Source organism: Cupressus sempervirens, chromosome 10, assembly GCF_028749045.1.
Source record: "Cupressus sempervirens isolate cs-2001-9-10 chromosome 10, ASM2874904v1, whole genome shotgun sequence".
Lineage (NCBI taxonomy): Eukaryota > Viridiplantae > Streptophyta > Pinopsida > Cupressales > Cupressaceae > Cupressus > Cupressus sempervirens.
This window is the reverse complement of record NC_143127.1, coordinates 782,783,347-782,806,475: the sequence shown is the minus strand read 5'-3', so window position 1 is coordinate 782,806,475 and position 23,129 is coordinate 782,783,347. Positions and strand designations below refer to the sequence as shown.

The 23,129-nt window shown below is 31.7% G+C and overlaps 1 protein-coding gene and 1 pseudogene across 1 annotated transcript; both read left to right on the top strand.

Annotated features, from left to right (window-relative positions):
• The first annotated feature begins 1,987 nt into the window (after nt 1–1,987).
• Nucleotides 1,988–2,606, top strand: LOC149536222 (ethylene-responsive transcription factor ERF024-like; annotated as a pseudogene).
• A 14,463-nt stretch (nt 2,607–17,069) lies between these two features.
• On the top strand, nt 17,070–22,816 carry LOC149536221 (ethylene-responsive transcription factor ERF035-like). The gene is made up of 2 exons (XM_089806251.1): nt 17,070–17,307; nt 22,464–22,816. Exons 1-2 carry the CDS (start codon nt 17,070–17,072, stop codon nt 22,814–22,816), a joined length of 591 nt encoding a protein of 196 aa, XP_089662377.1.
• The last annotated feature ends 313 nt before the right edge of the window (nt 22,817–23,129 follow it).

The following is a 23,129-nucleotide window of genomic DNA, read 5'->3' as shown; positions in this document are numbered from 1 at the left end:
GTTAATATTGGGGTTAGGGTTACAAAAAGTGTCAAAGTTAGAGTTAGGGTTAGAATTAGAGGTAGGGTTAGAATCAGGGATAAAGTTAGAGTTGGAGTTAGGGTTAGAGTTAAAGTTAGAGTTAGATTTAGGGTAAGAATCAGGGTTAGGATTAGAATTAGCATTAGAGTTAGAGCTAGGGTTAGAATTAGGGTTAGGGTTAGGGTTAGGGTTAGGGTTAGGGTAAGAATTAGAGTTAGAGTTATAGTTAGGGTTAGAGTTAGGAACAAAGTTATAGTTAGGGTTATAATTAGGTTAGGGTTAGAGCTAGAATTGGGGTTAGGGTTAGAATTAGGGTTAGAGTTAGGGTTATATAGGTTTGGGTTAAGATTAGGGGTAGAATTAGAGTTACAATTAGAGTTAGAGTTAGAATTAGGGTTACATATTGAGTTAGAGCTAGAGTTAGGGTAAGGGTAATAATTAGGGTTAGGGCAAGAATTAGGGTTACAAATAAAGTTAGGGTTAGATTTAGAGGTAAGATTTGAGCTAGATTTAGAAATAGAATTAGAATTAGAACAAGAGTTGGAGTTAGAGGTAGGGTTAGAATTAGGGCTAGGATTATGGTTAGCATAAGGGTTATGGTTAGAGTTAGGATTAGCATTAGGGTTAGGGTTATAATTACTGTTAGTTTTAGTGTTAGTATTAGTGTTAGTGTTAGAGTTATAATTGGGGCTAGAATTGAGGCTAGGGTTAGGGTTAGGGTTAGGGTTAGAATTAGAGTTAGAGTTAAAGTTTGAGATAGAGTTGGAGTTAGGGTTAGATTTAGGGTTAGGGCTGGAGTTAGGGTTAGCTTTAGGGTTAGATTTAGGTTTAGAGTTAGAGTTAGGGTTAGAATTAGGATTCGGTTTATGATTAGAATTAGGGTTAGGATTAGAGTTAGAGTTACATATAGTGTTAGGGTTAGTATTAGCATTATATATAGTGTTAGGATTAGGATTATGAGTAGGATTAGGGTTAGATTTAGGGTTATTGTTAGGGTTACAATTAGAGTTAGAGTTATAATTATAGTGAAGGTTAGAGTTAGAGTTAGAGTTAGGGTTAGAATTAGGGGTAGGGGTAGGGTTAGGGTTAGAGATAGAGTTGGAGTTAGAGTTAGAATATGGGTTTAAATTAGGGTTAGATTTAGGGTTAGAGTTAGAATTAGAGTTAGGATTAGAGTTAGGATTAGAGTTATAGGAAGGCTTAGGGTTAGGGCTAGAATTAGGGTTAGGGTTAGAATTGGCATTAGATTTAGGATTATAAAGGGTTAAGATTAGGGTTAGGGGGAGAATTAAAGTTAGAGATAGAGTTAGAGTTAGAGTTAGGGTTAGGGTTAAACTTAGATATATATATATATATATATATATATATATATATATATATATATATATATATATATATATATATATATATATATATATATATATATATATATATATATATATATATATATATATATATATATATATATATAAACAAATAAATCGATACTAATTTTATCAAAAATAAAAAATTAGAATATATATATATATATATAATATTAAAATTATTATCATATCTTCCATATTCGCAACGATTGCTACTAGCTTATATATACTTATATATATATATATATATAAAATGACGAGAGTCATCCTTCTCGAGGCACCTATTTTAATTCAAATCGTATCCAACACAAAAAAACCATTACGATTTAAATAAAATAGGTGCCTCGAGAAAGATAACTCTCGGCATTATATATATATATATAAAAGCTAGTGAGTGTTCTGTTTGAGACATTTATTGTTAAGCATCAGCTATTTAGATAGAGTGGTTTTAGATCTTTGCCAAACAGCCCATAAAATTATATCATAAGTAGCAAAAGTGTTGACAATGAAGTTGAGTCAAAGTTGCAGCAAATAATTTATTGGAAAATGCAGCTCTGGTTAACTAAGAATTTGTGCTAGCTCATTTAGGCCTTGTATTAATGATGGGAACTGAAGGTAGAACTTCAGAAAGGAGGAAAACAAAACATCGAATCTATACAGGTGTTATAAAGAGGAACTGGGGACAGTGGGTGTCTGAAATAAGAGAGGCAACGAAGAAGAGTATATGGTTGGGCTCATTTCCCACAACAAAAATGGCTGCCATTACATGGGATGCAGCTGCGTTTGCCTTAAGAGGAGAGTCTGCCACTTTCAATTTTCCTGAATCGGTTCAATCTCTTCCTCACTCCACAACTTCCTCAGCAAAAGACATTCGAGCTGTTGCATTCCCGACCACCAGAAGAAGAACAACTGCCTCATCTGTGCTCCGCCAACAGCATTGATGACGATAACAATGATTTCCTAGACTCAGATCATCCACTACAAAACTCCACTAATAAAGCTGATTCCAGTGATCTTGCAGGGATTGATGATAAAAAGGAGGTGGTGGATTCATGGCTGGATTAGCCAACCTTGCTAATGAACATGGCAGATGGAGTGCCAATTGGATCTTCTATCGTCTTTCATAACCGAATCTCTGGAAAGGAGGAACAGGATGATCAGTTTACATCTCTTTAGGATTTCATATTCAGTGCTTCTTTTGGATTCATGACAAGGGCTTAACCACCTCTTGTGTACTATAAGTTAAATCGTTGTATCGGACATTGATAAATTGGTCTTTTGATACAAAGACAACCCCACTCTAACAAGATTGTTACTGATTATGCAGACTCTGTCTAATAGACAATTGAAGAAAATAACCTAGGTTTTATCTTGAATAGTCAATGCTAGAAATGCATTCGTAAGATCAGTTTTATCGCTGAAATTAAAGCCATTCTGCTATTGTTATTGCTGTAGTACCATCATGATTTTGGAGAGTCATGCATGTATAATTTCAGATTATTTTTGCTTTGCGTCAGTGTGAATCCATTTTGCTATTTTAGCATGACATCAAAAAGGTGCACAAGAAAAGTTCCACGAGTTTTTTTTGGGTAGGACGTTATCTACAGTAAAGAAAAATATTGTACAAACAATGTTGATAATGGTAAAACAGCTGGAATTCATTCTGCCCATAGAACTATCTCACATATTTTGAGGTACAAGTATCGTAAGCAACATTCTTGTTGCTGTAGTTTATTGACCTCAGGATGAGTAGAAACACCCCCCTTGGGACATAGAATTTTTATGACTCGTAGATTAGAATTCTGTCATACAATTTTACCATGTTTGTCCGCAGAGTATTGAGAAATCTCAATGAGACAAATCACATAGATCCGGATGCTTACCACACTGTTAAATTTTGGTGCAGATGATATGGAAGAATAATTAGAAATTCAAATTTACATAAATGAAGAATATGGAAGTGAGGAATTGGTCAAATCATATTCATTTATATAATTTTGTAAATAAATTGCTTTCTTATAAATGTGGTAAATAGAGTATAGAGGAATGACAGCTAATTAAGAGATGGAGGACAAATGTGGTAAACAAACTACAGAGGAATGACAGCTAATTAAGAGATGGAGGATAGGTCTATTTTAGTCCTTTACAATCCATTGTCACATATTTGTGATTCGGTTTTCACTTATTTATTATCTACATTCAATTTTGAGGCACCTAATTTGTCTCGATAGATGTCCTCTAATACCAAGAACTGATTTGAAACTCACACATCAATTTGCTTCTCATTCTCCACCTGTCGAATGAAGCCACCACTAACGCTCCCTTTTATTTTTTCTACAATGGTCAATTCAACTCACATGAGCAATGTGGGATAAAATATTTTCAATATAAAAAATAGTAAAATAATCACTTATGTCTCCCTTAGGCGCCCCTTTTGATTTGCACACATTCCCATAAAATTTAATATTAAAGTAACTTTAATATTTTACAACTAAATTAAATGTTGCTTTAATCATACTTTAGGCATAAATATATATTAGCTATTGGACTCTGAACAACATGAGTGATAGCTCGTTGGAAAGCTCTCGCCAAGGAATATCAAATCCAATCACCAAAACTAGTTTACACTGTGTCATGCCGACTTACTAAAAATAGTAAGTATGCCTAAGATCGAGTAAATCAACTCTGTTTTGGCCCAAACTAGAGATGACTATGCCAAAACACTCTAAGATCTCTTTAAACCCTTCGTTATCCCGTGGGACCATGTAGAACTAGGCTAATGCATACACACTTGGTTGACTGCTAAAGTGACGACATTACATTCAAGTTTCTCCCAACTACTGGTATAGTGATGTAGCTATCGTCCAAGCTTCGAAACAAAACTTGACACCATTTGCACATGAAATGCCTCATAACCCTCTTACAGGTACGATGTCATGCTTCTAGATTTTCAAATCTCTGTAACTATTGGACACCAATCAACACGTGTGTCTCATAACCCCAATGAGGTATAGTTTCCCCAATCCGGTAGCATATTACACTATTGAGCATCCATCTATCCTCTATTGCACCCTTTCCTATCTTAAAAATATTGTATTCTTCAAAATATAACATTTTGGATGCCAAATTAGAAATTCAAGTAAAGAGAAATGAAGAAGATGGAAGAGAGAAATCATATATTCATTTTATTGATCAAATGCTACTCATTTATACAATTTTGGAGACAAACTTCTTTCCTATAAATCTAGTAAACTAACTAACAATAAACTATAGAGGAATGTCAGCTAACTAAGAGATGGAGGACATATCTACTTTAGTCATCGTTTGCAACTCAAACACATTGCCACATGCTTGATGATTCAATTTTGACTTATTTAACAAGAATATCACTCAATATAAAATGTTTTAAGAGATGAAGATATAATAAGGAACAGTGTTTGATGATACCAGTTTTTCATAATTTTTAATATTCATTTTCTTCAAATTAAGAAGAATTCGGAGTTTAATCTACTAATCTGGAGCATAGTTTCTTATAGGATAGTTTCCGATTTGTAACATACTCTCATCAATATTGCAAGCCAATCAGAACTTGAATTCATAGTTTGCATTACATAAAGAAGCAATCAAGATTGAGTGAATTGAACTTTGTGATCTTTATGACATGCAAATCAAAACTTAAACTCGCAGTTTGTGCTACTCAAAGCAGCAATCAAGATCAAGCCACTTAAACTTTGAGATATCTATGACATACAATGTTGTTTCTTGTTATATAAGATTAAATTGTGTTAGCCTTTTTTTCATCAATATTTTAAATCACATTTTAAGATTAATCATTATTATAAAAGAAAAATTTAAAATAAAGTATTATCCAAAACTTTGAAAAAAATGTTAGCACCGTATGATTACAAAATGATGTGAATCACGAATCATGACTTGTTAACACACTTTGAATCTTAACGAAGATGTCTCGTAGATCTCCTATACAGGATTGCAGAAAGCATACTCAAGGCTGACCAACTATACATAACTCTACGTAAAGGCATTTTAAACATTAAAAATAAATTCTTATGAACAAATCTACTCTATTGTAACTGTATGGAAAGTATACGCAAATTTTTGAAAATTTAACAAGGAGAAATGTATAGGGAGCTCGTTCTGAAATTTTTGCATTTTTCTCTGTAAATTTGTGAGGTGTTCTTATCTATTGAATGCTTACAAGTGTTGCATTGTTTTCAAATAGCTTAGGCATTTTGAAGAATTTGTGAGGTTGCTTCTGATTGCACCAGACATATTCTCCCGGGGAACCATTTGTACTACAATATTTTTTTCCTAAAGTTTAAGTTTCAATATCATTTATACGTAATTAAAATGGTATTTAAGTTTTAGTACAGGAGTGGTGGTGGATCGAAAGTATTTTTTAATCTAAATACCGTGTTGTCGGAGAATTATTCTGTCGCTTGGAAAATGTTATCCTCATTGTTGACTTTTAAATGTAGATTATTGCTTATTAAAATATTACTATTTTTTTTTGCCATCATTTAATATAAATATAAAATATTAATTTACAATGTCTTTGATTTGAGTTACATAAGATAATGAAAGCCTTAAATAATTATTGTGTGAAGAGAATAGTTAAAGGAAATCTTAATAACGAGCTTAATTTTTATACTAATTTTAAAGGAATGATGTATAGGAATTATTCAAAATTAATTTTATAATTATTAAAAAATGACATAAAATATATGCAAATTGGTCAAAAGCAATATTAAATACTTAGAAATGATTTACAAACAGTTATCAATTTATGAAATTTATATATTTGTATATTAAAATATTTTTTAATGTTTTTAAATGTTCAAAGCAAATATATTTTTCACTAAGTATAATTAGTTTGTTTCAATACATACGCGATTCTCAAACATAACAAATACACAAAATTAATAATTAAATTTTTATTAACAAAATTATATATTTACTAAAAACTTCTATTAATTTTAGTCCATTTAAAGTTTCATAAATGAATTAATATTGTTCTCTCAAAAAAAAAAGAACCCAATCAATAATTTTTAACTAATTATTAATAAATTATCAAGAATTTATATCTCTTTCAAGGTTGGCTTATAAGTCATTATTTAGTCTTTTATCACTATATTTACTTTCAACCAACATCATGAATTATGTAGGATATGATATCAATGTTATTGGCATACTCCATCACATCATGTCCAAAGTTTTCTATAAATCATACCAAAAAAAAGGTCTAATGAAAGAGACTCATCTCTATTACCACTAGTTTATAGTTCCTTATTTCCATACATTTACTTTACAATTGGCGCCAAGTAAAAAATTGATAATTTGTATTGAAGTGTAAAGAAATAATATAATATGTTATATCATCAAACCTATGCATTTAGGTATCAAGCATCAAAGTGCTGTCATTTTCTTCATTCTTTACATTAAAGAAGAAATTTTAGAAAAATGTAATCTCCAAAGAGTTGTGGCTTTTCACCATCATATCTAGATAAATGAGTTTTTCAAGTCAACTTCTCTAAATGAAGCAAAATATGTGTGGATGAGATAAATTTTTAGGAAAGGTTTTTTAAAATCTATACAAGCATTGATTCTATTTATTCTACACAAAAATTCATAAATATGCTTTATACATATGAACAACTTAATGACTCCATATTATAGCTCTAATAAAAAAAATTGTACATTTAGTAATTCTTTCTACATTGTGTACATGGTCTAAAAATGAGAAATAGATGCATATACACCAGTATATTCTATTAACTTCATATATGCTTAAAATATTGTTATATTTTTCTTTATGCACTTAGGTCCACCAATTTGTGCCATATGAACACTTGACATCTGGAATACTTTTAGTCAGGCATGAGGTTTATCATATGCTTGTGACATTTTCATCATAATATAGAAGTTGTGATATTGCTATTAGGATTTAACTATGTAGCTTTTGAAACAAACTCATTGACCCATATTTCATAAGTAGTGATTCAAAACGAATCCATCTCTAATGAGAATAAATAGAAAACTTAGCACTCATTCGATCTAGGTGATGCTCATAGAGACGAAGTAGAGGGACTCCCTATAAGGTCACCCATCCCAGTACTACTCCAACATTCCTAATAATAATATAGAAGTATTAACATATATTCTATTTCTAAAGAAACCATAATGCACTTTCAGGTAGCCCACTAACTAGAAATTATTGTATTTTTATTCATATGAATATAATCATATTCTTGACTTTTGGAACTAGAGAGAGATGTTCTATCTAATTTAGCATAGTGACATCACTTATCTTTATTGCCTTGATATTTATCAATACCTCCACAATGATGTTTCTTAACATCATTTATATGGAGTTTTATTAAATTTTTACAAACTATCTTTTGTACAAATTCAACACAATAAAATCTTAATAATGATAAAGTTATCTCCTTTTAAAATCCTTCATAAAATAGTTTCCACGCATTTTGGTTGTCACTCAATATTACATACATATTAGAGTATACTACGCATTAATGATAAAACTAGATACACATAGAATTCAATAGTCAAAAATGAAAATGTAATTATTATTTTTGACTAATTTCCTCTTTAATTTTTTAGTCATTTAGATGTCGTTGTGCATACACAAAAAGTGCACAAATATCTAAGGGATATTAGTGAATACACTACATTTTAAATCCTTTATTTAACACAATCTTACATAGAGTTTATACATATTCAATAATAACTTGATTTAATTTATTTACCAAACTATCTAATATGTCCCATGAGCTATATACAACTAGAAATCGCATTTTTTGGTCCCAATCCTTGTTGATTACAATTTCTCTTCAAAATACATTAATTATTAGTATGAGGCATTCAAAATAAAATCATTAATACAAAAAAGAGATATTAAACATATATAAATTTTATTGTTATTTTTCTAATTCATAATACTTTCTATAAGATTTGACTTTTTTTTTTTTATAGTTAGTTAAAAGGCCTTCTTTTTATTCTACTCTAATTTTCTTTTATTCTTGTCAACTCATCTTTCTCAACAATGGGTAGAAAATACTTCATTTAACATAAGATGTTGCCTAAGTTGAACTAGATCAAATTGTGTGCATTGCATGAACTTACAATTAACATTGGTAGTATGACATATTCTAGGACCAAGTTGCATTGCATGGATTTATCCTTAACATTAGTAACAATTCATTATCTTTTCTAAAGTGCTTTAATCTTTATTTTAAATTTATCATTTGAAACTAAACAAGTTCCCCGTTCCTCCCACATTTTTTCATTTACTTATCTTACTTTCAACATTCTAATAAATCAAATATTATTAAATACTACATTATAATCATCTTAATTTGGCTGTATTTAAATTAAATATTTATAAACAATATTTTAATATTTGAGAGTTCTTACAATTTAGAGGCTTGTCAAGGCCTATTAAATTATTATTTGAAGTTAAATATTTAATTATTTTATAATTGATATAACCTTCATGAGGTAGATGATTTCTACTTAACTCATTGAAAGTGAACTTTGAAGTAGCATTTCAAATGCCTAGTTATGAATAAATTTTAAAGAAATTAAAACACTTATCTCTATGACCATGTTTACAATATTTTCCAATACACTAACATCCTATTATAAAAATAAAAGCATACTTAATTTTTGCTCATACTCATTTACATATGAGACCTCCTACTAGTTCCTTCTCTTAAAATATGTGGACTAGTTCTTTCCCAATTTTGCTTGCTATCATCCCTAAAAGTCTCACAAGTATGATGATTAAATAGCGTAATCGATTTTGTAACTAAAGAAATCTTTTCTTTTAATAGAAAATCCTAACTATTCTTTCTATATGATAGTACTTAGTTGGGTTGGAGTTTATGAGGTAGTATGTGTTTCCCACTCAATCATTTTTTCCACATTACAATTATTAATTTTTAAGTCATGTACCATTTCAATTCTTCATTATTACTAGGAAATCCTTTCTCAAGTTGATTTTCCAATTGTTGAGATATTTTACAATGATTCACCCAAGCTTTATTCTTAAATTAATTTAACCTCCTTTTCAATAATTTTAGTACTAGAAAGAAATATTGTTCAATGAAATTTAAAGCTTTTGCCTCACCTTTTAGTCTGTATAGGAGAACCACAATGTCTACAATCTCAAGTTTAAGATTAGTACCAAATAGAGTTTTGGGGACCTTACTCTTGGTGCTCCATGGCTTTTGAAACTAGGATTGCATAATTTCCCTCCTCCACACCATTTTCTTTACAGAGAACTCAAAGACGACTCCTCCTACTGTCAAGTCCAAAAACTCCTCCCATTCTAGAACTTAGAGGCAATTCACCAGAGTTTTCTTATCAATGGAGATTAATACTATATGATTAGGTAACACAATCTATCTAGTATCCAGATTGTAGTGATTTATGCATTCATAAATCAATTCTAGAGCTTGGACTACCATCGGGAAATTAGCTGCCTCTACTAGTCCACTTCCTCAGAGCTTCTCAATTATGGGATGAATTGGCTTCGACTTCAGCCTCCTTTGGAAATCTTGCATATCATAAAAATGGAGTGAAGTATACATGAAATTCTATAGTATGCATTTAATTCCATTTAGCCCATCAAACCCCTCAAATTTGGTTACCATTCTATCTGAGAATGAAGTAAATTGAAATTTTTAGTGTAGATGAAGAACAGGATATTGAATTTGCAAATACAAACAATTTGAAAGCATTATGCAATTTAACAGAATAATAGTTCAAGAAAAAGTGGTAGTTTGAATAACTATTATGTTTTCATCTATATAGGAGTCTCAATTTATTCGTTAGTCTTCAGGATTTGCACCATACAAATGAATTAAAGGATAAATACATTGAAATAGTAAATGTTGGAGCTCTAATAGATATTTCAGTGTCTTTTAACTATTTCCATTGGCCCAATGGTAACTTTCCTTTCCCTCATACTTACTTTTTTGTTTCCTATTAAGTTTTAGAGAATTATGAATAGAGTACCCCATAAGGAAATATCCACCTAGTTGAATTCTATTCAGTATACCTTTCTTGCAATGATTAGATTATTTCCATTATCATCTTAAGATGTTTTGTGTGTAATCTGTGGGCCCAATTTGCTAACAAAGGTGATTTTCTCTTGAATGCGGAAAATCGTCGTCATGGGTTGAAAACCCCCCGAGGAGAAGACGATTCCCATTTTTTTGCCCACGATTTCCTTTAAACTTTATCCTTTGAGTTAATATTTCCTTTGGTTTTAGAAAATCTTGAAAGGACTAAAAATCTTGTTTCTTTTCTTTACAATTGCCTTTCATGGAAAACGGACTTCATGGGTCAAAAGCCCACCAAGGAGAAGTCAATTTTGAGTTTTCTGCCTAAGATGATTTTGAGTGCCATGATGAATCTTGAATGTTTCCAAAGGTAGAATATTGTAGTGAAGATAGAGATTTTCCATAGGAAAGCTCATCATCTTCTTACTAGTAGATATAGGCTAGGATCTTGTGATACTTCTCACTAGTAGACCTAAGTCCTTGGAAATAGTCATGTAACTTTCACACATGCACAAACTAAAAACTAGCTGCGATTTTTTGGCTTTATTTCTCTTTGTGCATTGTCTATGGCAATTTTCTTGGTGAGTGTTCCCTCCCTAATAGTCTCTCAAGGATGTCATGAGCTAGAGGACTTGGGGCATGGGGCTTTTTTTTTTTGTCATTCTACCTATGAATATACTTTTTTGATCTTAGGTGTGTTGAGAATCTTACTTGTTCCATTTGACATTTATGATCAACTTTGTATCATCCTTGTATATTTTTGCAAGTGTGTGATCATGGCTATCTTGACATTTTGTGTCTCTATGTGAGAATAATATGGCTACATTAAACCTAGAGAATCTAACTATAATGCCATCTTTACATTTATGTCTTTGATGCATAGGTTGGATTCCCCCACTCTTAGCTAATATAGATACTATTCATATCCTCGTAGTTATACTAATGATGATTGTATGATCGTTTTATGTCCCTAATAAGGCTTAATGATAAAAGCAAGGAGCTACTAATATAACCCTTTAAATTGAACCTTGTATACTAGTTTTCATTTTAAGGCCATTTTAGCTTAGGTTTGTATTTGGATGTTGAGAGAATCTTCTTTATCTTCCATGGACGTGTTAGCTAACCATGTTCATCTTCTTGTGATTCTTCATTATCATACATTTTCATATCCTCTTCTCTTTTTCTCACCTCTTTTCTATCTTGTCATCGCAAGGGGTTAATCTTATGATGACATCTATCTACCCTTTTGGGCCCCTTATATTATCTTTTGACTTATTTTGACCTAAATTTTGAACTGCTCATATTTGTGCAAAAATTGAATCCATACCTAATTTTGATGTGCAAGATCCATTATCGAGATCAGAATCCAAATTTGGGTTCCTCTTGATGGTAAAAATTGCATTTTAAAATTCTTTTCTTCTTTTGCACAATTGGTTGACTTCTTATGCTGTAATATTTGAATATTGCTAGACACTCATCTTTTCTTTATCTCTTCTTCATTTCTACTCTCTTCCACTCTTCTCATTCACTTCATCATTCTTTTGCTAATATAATTTTGCTACAATAGGAAATATCTTCATTGCTTAGTAGTCACTCTTTGATCTTAATCTCTTATCTTTCATTATGAAAATTTCCTTATCTCAATTTGATCTAAATCCACCTCACTTTTGCATCTCCTCAATCTTATTTCAATTTCAATCCAGAGGGTGTAGGAATATTGTATCATTGCTACAAATTTACATTTCTACTATGTATATCTATTTGTTAAGACCATATCCTTGACGTTTTTATTTTCTCTTGATCTATTTAATTGTTTTGGCTACATGGCTTGATATATTAGTGCTTTTCCCAAGTGTTGATATTATCTATTTTTCTTTCCTAGTTCTCAATTTTTGCTGCTAGCTGGCTCTACATTTAGGATCTTCTATCTCTCTGCACTTTATTCTTCAGAGTCATATTTTTCTCATCTCTCTATCAAAGAGGGGAAAATGTAATCATCCAAAAATGGTCATCTTCACTATGAGCCCCCTTCTTAGCATTTTTTCTTAATGTATCCATCATTTATTCTTTGATCAAATAATCAGAAATCTATTTAGTTGATTATAACTAGTGGTTTGACCACTATAATTTCCTATTTAATTAAAATAACTTGCTCCCTTTTAGTTAGATAAAGTCTCAAAAAACCCACTTATCCTAAGTGCACACATGAAAAGAATTATTTCTATTTAAAAAATAAAAGAAAAAAGTTTTTTTTGTCTCACAAGATGGGCAAACTCTTCTATGTGAGAGGTATCTTTATTCTCTTCCTTGCATATTTTTCTTCTTTAAGTTTAATTGTTGATCTTGATTAGGTAAGATTCATGTGCACATGGATCACTCAAGATGCATTCTACACCCTTGATTAGACCACCCTTCTCTTTTAGTCTCTATCATCTTTTTATCTTTAAAAGGTAGGTCTCTCTCCTTATCCTCTAACCTAATGCTTTTTACTAATCTTATGCTCCATGATTTCTAGGTACTTTTAGAGCTTTAGAAAACTTGGAGAATTCTTCCTCTCTTGTATTTTAGCTTAGGTCTCATTCTACTTTCATTATGGCATTCTTGGCTTAGTTTTCCTTATGCTCTAGAGTAGCTAACACAACTTAAGTGGGAAGCTTCGTAATTCTTCATATTATGATTAACGTATTTTCATCTTTCATTTCATGTTAGTATAGCTTGCATTGCATTGCACTTGCATTGTGATTCTTGGATGCTACAACTCTTGCTCCCATATTTGAATATCTTATTCTATTGTGCACCTTGCAAGGGTTTGAAAATCTAGGTTCATTTGAGAGCAACCATACTTTTGTTTGCACCTTTTCACATTATAGATTGAGAGCTATAATATGCCTCTTGAGATGCTCTCTTTCAAGGGTATTCTTTAGAATAAGGGTTTATAGAAGTGTGCCTCATTTGTAATATACACTAAGAAACCTATTTCTTATGAAATTAATTAAAACATATTCTCTATATTGTACAATATTTCATTTTATGCTTCTAAACTCATTTCTCTCAACAATGGGTTTAAAATACTTTACTTAACTATTATTTAATTTCTCATGGTCTATATTGCTCAACTATTATTTAATTGAAATAAACTCTATTTCATTTATTTATACTTTAAAATAAAATTTATATATAGTATCTCCATATTTGTGACTTCTACAAAATCTATAGGGTTTGGGGAGGCTATGAGTTGATTATTTGAATCTTAATCTATAAGCTCACTACGTAATTTGTTGAAACTTAGCTCAAAGTAGGATATGTAATGTCTTAGAGTTATGGATAAAATTTTGAAGCTACAAAAATATTTTTCTCCATGACCATGCTACGTGAGATTTTATTTAGTGAATAGATAAAATATTATAATGTCATATAGAAGATTTAACATCCTTTGTTTCCAAGACAGACATCATCAATTTTTCTACATGCTCTTTTCCATTTCAAACCTCATCTTATTGATTTTGAAAAGGATGTTATCTATATGATTCATCATTTTTTTTCCTCAAACAACTAATGCAATATTTTAAGCTTACATACCTCTTTGTAATGAGTACATATATCTTCATAACTTGTAATTCTATGATGAAGTGCCATTCCATTTCTACTACACCCTTGTAGAATATCACACTACTTGTTTTGCATTTTCCTTTGCTATCTTCTACCTATACATATGATGATGTAATCTTGTCCTCAATTTTATAGCTAGCAATCTCAAATTTTCTTCTTGCATGGAAGCTCCTTGACAATCATTTTAGGCCAACAATGATTATTCATATTTACAAAAAATTTTAAATATTGTACCAACCATGTTACTAATAATGCTTCAAATGAAAATTTTCAAGCTTTAGCTAAAATAATTACATTTTAATTATTATTGTTTATAATTGCTTTTGATTATATGAATCTAGATTTTATCTAGTTTTAAATTGGGCAATCTAGGTTTTGAAGGGATGTGAGACCCTTTACAACATGATTACATTGGATATATAAATGGTAATCAACTCTGGTCAGATAAAATAATCTAAAATGTTGTCAATAGAACAAAAAACACATACAACATGACAAACTAAAATAAAAAATGAGAAATCCATGAAAAAAATCAAAATAAGTACATAGGCCCACAATAGAAACTAATTTAAAATCTTAAGAAACTTAACAACTTGAAGCTAGAATTGCTCCATATTTTCAGCAACCCTCTTCATGTCCATAATCTATAGTATATCTAGATATTTAGTTGATAGGATTTTACAATGAGGCAACATGCCTTTGTAAAACTCATGCATCTAGACTTAAATCAAAATTTTGACCCTTTCCTCCCACTTCTATTCACAAACATGTTCCATTCCATTTATCATTTTTTGACCCCCACCTCCTTTTGGTCATAAACAAATTTTGTTGTGTTTGAGCCACAGTGATACAATTCCCTCCTATATCAAGGTGTTATGTTTCATTTTCACCCATCAATTCAAGATGGAAAGGATCATTTGTACACCATCACATCTCCTCTATACAAACTTACCCATCTTGATATTGGAAAAGCATACAAGTTCTCATTCCTATCTCTAAGTAGTCTTTTAGAACAAAAGACATGTTTAAAAAATTAGAATAGGCCAATTCGACCAGCATAGGTACTTATAGTTTATTCAACACAAAAAGAATAGTAGAAATATTAATCTTTTAAGGTATTTTTCAAAAAAATCTGATTTATAACCCAGTCTACACAACAACTTGAATTATCTTTATGTGTCTCTTTATATATATATAAATAATGCATTTCCTTTACTTATTTCTTTAAATATTTTTAAATATTCTCAAATTATGTATTCCTTCTTTTCTTCTTTAAAATATTTTCAAGTAATATGGGAAACTATTAAATATTTTTTCATACTGTCAAATATTATTAAAATAATAATAATGGAATTAACTAGATATTAAATTAACTTAGTCTACAAGTACCTTCTAAGATTTGAATCTTGGTAAATATCTTTTAATTTTTCATGTTGTCATTTTTACCAATAGTAAGTAATAGATTGAGCTACAACCCTTTGATAATATAATTTTCTATTCATGTAATTATTTAAAAAAATTAAATTAGAAGTTATTTTTTACTCAAACTTTCTAAATATACAATTGAATTTCTCGAAGAAAAAAAAGGTAATGTTGATCTAATTAGAGTTAAAATAAATGATGCAATGAAACGACATACTACCATCCCCATTTTCAACTAAGTCAACTAAATTACAACCATTCAATGTTGTTCATAAAGTGTCACATCTTGAAAAATTGTCGAAGAGATGATTGACCAACTCTTACCTACTAACTATAGTAGCAATAACTTCATCTCCAATCAAGAGAAAACCAATGGTAATTGTATTTGGAAGTTTCAACTAGATTAAAATATTTCTATGCCAAAAAATGTAGTTACACATTAGCTAGTTAAGTTCCTCCATAATTGTATGTTAGGTTTGACTGGATAAATTACACTTGCTACCTACATAGTAGATTATTAGATTATATAGAAATTCTTAAGGTCTCTAAAGAAAGGGATCAACCAATGACAATATGAAAAGTATTGATGACTAATGTTGTTTGAGAGAACTTATAGCTACTGCCCAAAACATATTGGAAATAGACAAAGCAAATATCTGTCGACACACAAAAATAAAAATTAAGAAAATACATGGCTCACCAAATAATGGTTTGCTCCGGAGAAAAGCAGGGTATGTATAGACTCGATTGTAGAGACATGAAGTCTTTGTAAACCTTACAGATGAAACATTTCCCAAAATATTGCAAGCGAACAAGTAAAACAATAGGAAAACGAAAAGTTTTTGTCTATTGTGATGGTTGGACTTCAAAAACAACAAACACATGGTTGTGCCGACAGTCTTGATTTTGATCTGATTTAATATAGCCTGAGTTCGATGTTAGCTGTCAGTGCTATGATGCAATAGTTTCTCTCCAAGTGTTTTATCACTATACTATGATTGTGTTTCATCAATTTACGGATTTGAGTGTTAATCACAGTGGTGATGTTTACCATTTTCCTCATTCCCAAGTTTCATCAAGGAAATAATATCCTTGTGAAATTGTTCTCGTATAAATCCTTATCATATAGTAGCACCATTATCAATATACAATATTGGTTTGGGTTGTACATTTTCAGTTAATTGTTGTAGAAATTCCCTTATGGTGGGGATAACTTTTTTAATTATTGTTCTTCGAAAGCTCATTTCTAGATATCAATATATTTTCTCACTTTTTAGTTGGAATTTTTTTAAGCACAATATTAACGAGCCTTGTGTTTGAGATATTCAATGGCAAGCCGCTCCTTTTTTGGTCAGTGGTCTGAGATCATTGCAAAACAGCGCATAAAATTATATCAGATATAGCAAAAATGTTTGCCCTATTCAATTGTGTGCATTCACAAAACTTAGCGTAGCAAGGAAGCTGGGTCAAAGTTAGTGCACATAATTTATTGGGAAACTCAGCTCTGGTTTAGTAAGAAGTTGTGCTAGCTGATTCGTTCCTCTTATTAGTGATGGAAAATGAAGGCAGAACTTCAGATAGGATGGAAAATAAGTGGGTGTCTGAAATAAGAGAGCCAATGAAGAAAAAGAGGATATGGTTGGGCTCATTTCCCACACCAGAGATGGAAGCCATTGCACGTGATGCAGCTGCATTTGCCTTAAGAGGAGAGTCTGCCACTTTCAATTTTCCTGAATCGGTTTACTCTCTTCCTCACCCTGCAACTTCTTCTGCAAAAGACATTCAGGCTGGTGCCTTCTGTTAGAAATAGTCAACAGTCATGCTGTTATAACCAAACAGCAAGTATGCCACACATTTCCTATTAAATTGGTAACAAGATAGGAATGTCCTCCATGAAACTAGGTCATACAACATTATCCTAAGAAGATATGAATGTCCTCCTTGATACTAGGTCATACAACCTTATCACCTTATCCTCTAGAATCATCTTCTCATCTCATGAGCTCTCTATATATAGAGGCCATTGCATAGCCTTGTTGCAATCAGTTTGATGAATAAAAGTTGCTTCTCTCTTAAGTGTTTATTTCTATTTTTTTCATTGCCAAGTATTTGTACTTATTTCAGATCTTAGTAAATCTTAGATCTCTTATTTTTATCATGATATCAGAGCAAGGTTTAGCCAAGTTCAGCTGGAGATTTATTTAAAAATTCAGCTAGAAATATTGCTAGAGGGTTTTGTTGGAAGAAAATATATTGCTGAAAATGGTTTGTTTGCAGGGCTGATTTTTTTTGGAGTGATATTTGGTTGCAAGGCTGTTATGCTACTGGAATATTGCTAGATTTGTTTGAAGGCTGATTTTTTTGCTAACATGGGTTCTTCAAATGAAGTTTTGCCTATCTTTGATGGAAGTGGTTTTGCAAATTGGAAGATTGCAGTCAAGAATACTCTAAGAGAGAAGGCTTTATGGAGGATAGTAAATAAAGAAATTGGGGAACCTTAACAAACTGATAAAGAAAAGGAGTTGTGGAAATGTAAGTCGGAGCAAGCTAGAGGTATTATTGGTAAAGCTTTGAGCCCCAATCTAAATAGAAGATTTGTTGATATTGATAACCCAATAGAGTTGTGGGAGACCTTAGAAAAAGATTATAAAGATGCAAACATGGCTAGCACGTTTAGTATAGAAGAAAAATTGATGAATTTAGATCCATCTTATTTTGAAAAAATGTCTGATTACTTCAATGAAGTTACTTTATAAAATACTCGGCTAAAAAAAATAGGTGTTGAATATGCAAAAAAAGATTTTCAGTTGATTGCAATGGTTGAAAGTAAGCTTCCCCAGCCATATAAAGTTTTTAAGGAATCAAGGAAAAGGGTTCTTCAACTAAATCCCAATACCCCCCAGCAAACTTTTGATCAATTTTGCAAATCTATTTTAGATGAAGAAGTTCAGCTTATTAAAGAAGGGCATATTAAGAAGAATCATGCATATACGGCCAAAAGTAAATTTTTTAGAAATGATGGAAAAAAGAATTGGAAAGGAAATAATAAATTTCGAAATCATGAAGGTTCTAATCATTTTTCTAGAAATGATGGTGCAGAAAAGCAAGCTGGAAGAAAGCCTTTTATTTGCAGGTATTGTGGAGGTGAGAATCACATGGAGAAGTTTTGTCTAAAAAAGAGGGACAATGAAAGGCAACAATATAAGCCCAAGCAAGAAAGGTTTAAGGATGGAAAGAAGGATAATCATAGTTTCGTAGCTATCTCTTTAAAAAGGCAAGAGAAATCAAATGAGGAGGTAATTGCTACACCCAAAAGTAAATCTAGTGTTAAAGGGGGATACTTTGCTTCAGATTCTAATAAAGAATAGATTTTAGATTTGGGGGCATCATCTCACATGACTGGGGATAGATCTTTGTTTATTGATTTTTATGAAGGAAAGAATTTAGATCAAGAAATTTCTATTGGCAATAAAATGAAACTTCTAGTTTTAGGAACAGGAACTGTTAATGTAACACATGGGTCTTTGAAAAATATTTTATTGGTTAAAGGATTGGGAGTGAATCTTATTTCAGTATACAAAATAGTTCAAGCTAGATATGAGTTTGTTGTCAATGCTGATCAAGTTATTGTTAGAGATAGAAAAGACCCAAGCAATATAATTGCTATTGGTAGAGTTGATCATGAAGAGAATCTATTTAAATTTGTGGGGTTTCTTGATGATAAATATACACTCTCATGCTTTTATTTCTCATACTAATTATATGTCACAACTTTGGCATGCTAGACTTGGACATTTAAATTATAGAAAATTACAAGATATGGTTAGAATGGATATGGTTAGAGGATTAACAAAAATTTCAGCTTGTGAAGGTGTGTGTGAAGGTTGTGTGTTAGAGAAACATCATTGAGATCTTTTTGATTCAGGTAAAGCATGGAGAGCTAATCATCCATTGCAACTTATTCATAGTGATTTATGTGAACCAGGATATCCTTCACTTTTAGGTGCTAGGTACCTTCTCACTTTTATTGATGATTATAGCAGGAGAGTATGGGTTTATTTTCTTGAAAGGAAAAAAGAAGTGTTTGAAGTATTTCAAAAGTTTAAGGCATTAGTTGAAAATCAAAGTGGCAAAAAAATTAAATGTTTAAGGACAGATAATGGGGGTGAATATTGCAATTATGTTTTTGAGTCATTTTGTGAAAATTATGGTATTAAGGTGCAAAGAACAGTTCCTTATACTCCTCAACAAAATGGGGTGGCTGAACGAATAAATAGAACTCTTTTAGAAATGGCTTGTTGTATGTTGCATTTTAAAAGTTTGCATAATAAATTTTGGGGTTTGGCTGTTTCTTGTGCTGCACATATTATAAATAGAATCCCCACCAAAGCCCTCACAAATATCACCCCTGAAGAAGCATGGAGTAGTAAGAAACCTCACATTGGATATTTTAAAGTATTTGGGTGTATTGCTTAGGCACACATTCCTGATGCACAAAGGGAAAAGTTAGAACCAAAGAGTCATAAGTGTTTTTTTATGGGTTATAGTGAAGAATCAAAGGCTTATAGGTTATATGATTTGACAACAAACAAGGTCTTTGTTAGTAGAGATGTGAAGTTTGATGAGCATTCACAACTTATAGCCACTCCTTCTCACTCTACAACAACAAATGTTTCTCATTTTTCAGATATTTTAGGAGGAAATGGAGACTACATTAATGAGGATGAGTTGTGCACTTCTACAAATGATGAAAATACTTATGAAAACAACACAACTAATGCTTGTAATTAGACATTTTCTGCAGGTAGTAATGATGAAGAAGATAACTTTTCAGCTAGCCAAAAGACAAGGAGTGTTGAAGAAATATATAGGCAAGGCTCAAAGATCCAAGGGAGGAATAGTAGTGCTCTCATGGCCAAAGTATTACAAGTAAATGACCCAAGATCATATGAGGAAGCTAGAGGGAAGAAAGAATGGGAGCAAGCTATGGAAGAAGAATATGATGCTTTGGTGAAAAATAAAACTTGGGAACTTGTACAACTTCCCAAAGGTAAGAATGTCATTGGTTGCAAATGGGTTTATAAAACAAAATTTAAATCAGATGGTGCTATAGAAAAATTTAAAGCTAGATTGGTTGCTAAGGGATTTAATCAAAAAGAGGGTGTTGATTATGAAGAAACTTTTGCTCCTGTCATTAAAATGAATACAGTTAGAATTATTCTTTCCTTGGCTGCAAGTCTTGGGTGGCATATTCATCAAAAGGATGTAAAAAATGCTTTCTTAAATGGAGATTTATATGAAGAAATATATATGGATTAGCCACCAGGTTTTGTAGATCAACAACATCCTAATCTTGTTTGTAGATTAAAGAAGTCACTTTATGGGCTTAAACAAGCACCAAGAGCATGGAATGAGAAGATTGATAGGTATTTTCAGCTTCATGGGTTTCAAAAATGCAAATCAGATCCAAATCTTTATGTGAAGAGAGTGCAAAATGAAATTATTATTGTTGCAGTTTATGTGGATGATTTACTCATAGCTGGACCAAATATTGGGTTAATTAGTGATTTCAAATCAGATCTTCAAGGGGCATTTCATATGAGTGATTTGGGTGAACTGAATTATTTTCTTGGCTTGCAAATTAGTAGACTTCATGATGGGTTATTTATGTCTCAAGCAAAATATGCTTTGGATCTTTTAGATAAATTTAACATGCTTGAATGTAAGCCAACCCCTACTCCTTTTCAATCTGGAATTAAGCTTACTAAAGAATGTATTTCCAAGAAGGTGGATGCTACTTTATATAGAAAGCTTGTTGGTAGCTTGGTTTATCTAACAAAGTCTAGACCAGACATTTGTTTTGCAGTCAATTTGGTATCTAGATTTATGCAGGAACCAAAAGAAACTCATTGGTTGGCTGCCAAACGAATTTTACGATACATTCGTGGGACCATTTACTATGGCATTCATTATAGTTACAAGTCTTCAATTTCTTTGACCGACTTCACAGATTCAGACTGGGGAGGTGACATAGATGATAGAAAATCTACTGGTGGTTATATTTTTCAGCTCAGGTCAGGTCCAATTACATGGAGCAGCAAAAAACAAACTACTACATCATTGTCCTCATGTGAAGCAGAATATAGAGCAACAAAAGAAGATGGAAAGGAAGTAGTTTGGATTCGCAACCTTTTATTTGAGCTTAGTTTTGCACAAAGTTCAGCTACTCCTTTGTATTGTGATAATCAAAGTGCTATTCAAGTTGCAAATAATCCTGTTTTTCATGCTAAAACAAAACACATTGAGATTGATGTTCACTATATTCGGGATCTTGTTCAAGAAAATTTTGTTAATCTTCTCTTTTGTCCAAGTGAAGACCAAGCCGCAGATATATTTACTAAAAGTATGCTTGAGGCCAAATTTTTGAAACTACGCGGCATGCTTGGCATGATTGAGGTGAACATTAAGGGGGGATAGTCATGTCATGTTCCCCTCTCTTTCTTTTGTTGTAAATAGGTACCTAACAAGGCTGAATGCCGGGACCTATCCTATCTATATTTTTTATTGTAATTTCTCCCATACATTATCATTAGTGGTAGAAATTAAGGGAGGATATTAGAAATAGTCAACAATCATGCTGTTATAGCCAAACAACAAGTACGCCACACATTTCCTATTCAATTGGTAACAAGATAGGAATGTCCTCCATGAAACTAGGTCATACAACATTATCCTAAGAAGATATGAATGTCCTCCTTGACACTAGGTCATACAACCTTATCACCTTATCCTCTAGAATCATCTTCTCATCTCATGGGCTCTCTATATATAGAGGCCATTGCATAGCCTTGTTGCAATCAGTTTGATGAATAAAAGTTGCTTCTCTCTTAAGTGTTTATTTCTGTTTTTTCCATTGCCAAGTATTTGTACTTATTTCAGATCTTAGTAAATCTTAGATCTCTTATTTTTATCACCTTCAAACCTGCATATTCATGTCCACAACCACCACAAGAAGAACAACTGCCCCATCTGTGCTCCGCCAACAAAATTGATGATGATAACAACGATTTCCTAGACTCAGATCTTACAATACACAATTCCACTAATGAAGCTGAATCTAGTGATCTTGCAGGGATTGATGATAAAAAGGAGGCGGTGGATTCATGGCTGGATTGGCCAACCTTGCTAATGAACATTGCAGATGGAGTGCCGATTGGATCTTCTCTCCTTTTTCACAACCAAATCTCCGGAGAAGAGGAACAAGATGATCAGTTTACATCTCTTTGGGATTTCACATAAAAGATTTGTTAGAAATTTGTTCAGCATTTTCTTTGGAATTTAAGTTGAGTGGCTGTATCGGGCATTGATAGATTGGCCTTTCGTTGTGACGGCAAATCCATTCCAAAAAGTGGTATCAGCACTTGGTCATAGGTTCGTATCTTCAGACCATCTGATAACAATAAATCGATGTTCTGAACAAGGACAACCCCACTCTAACAAGACTGTTAGAGATTATGCATCACTATTTAAAAGGTTAGTATATATGCAGACTCTGTCTAATAGACAATTGAAGAAAATAACCTAGGTTTAACTTTGATAGCTAATAGTACAA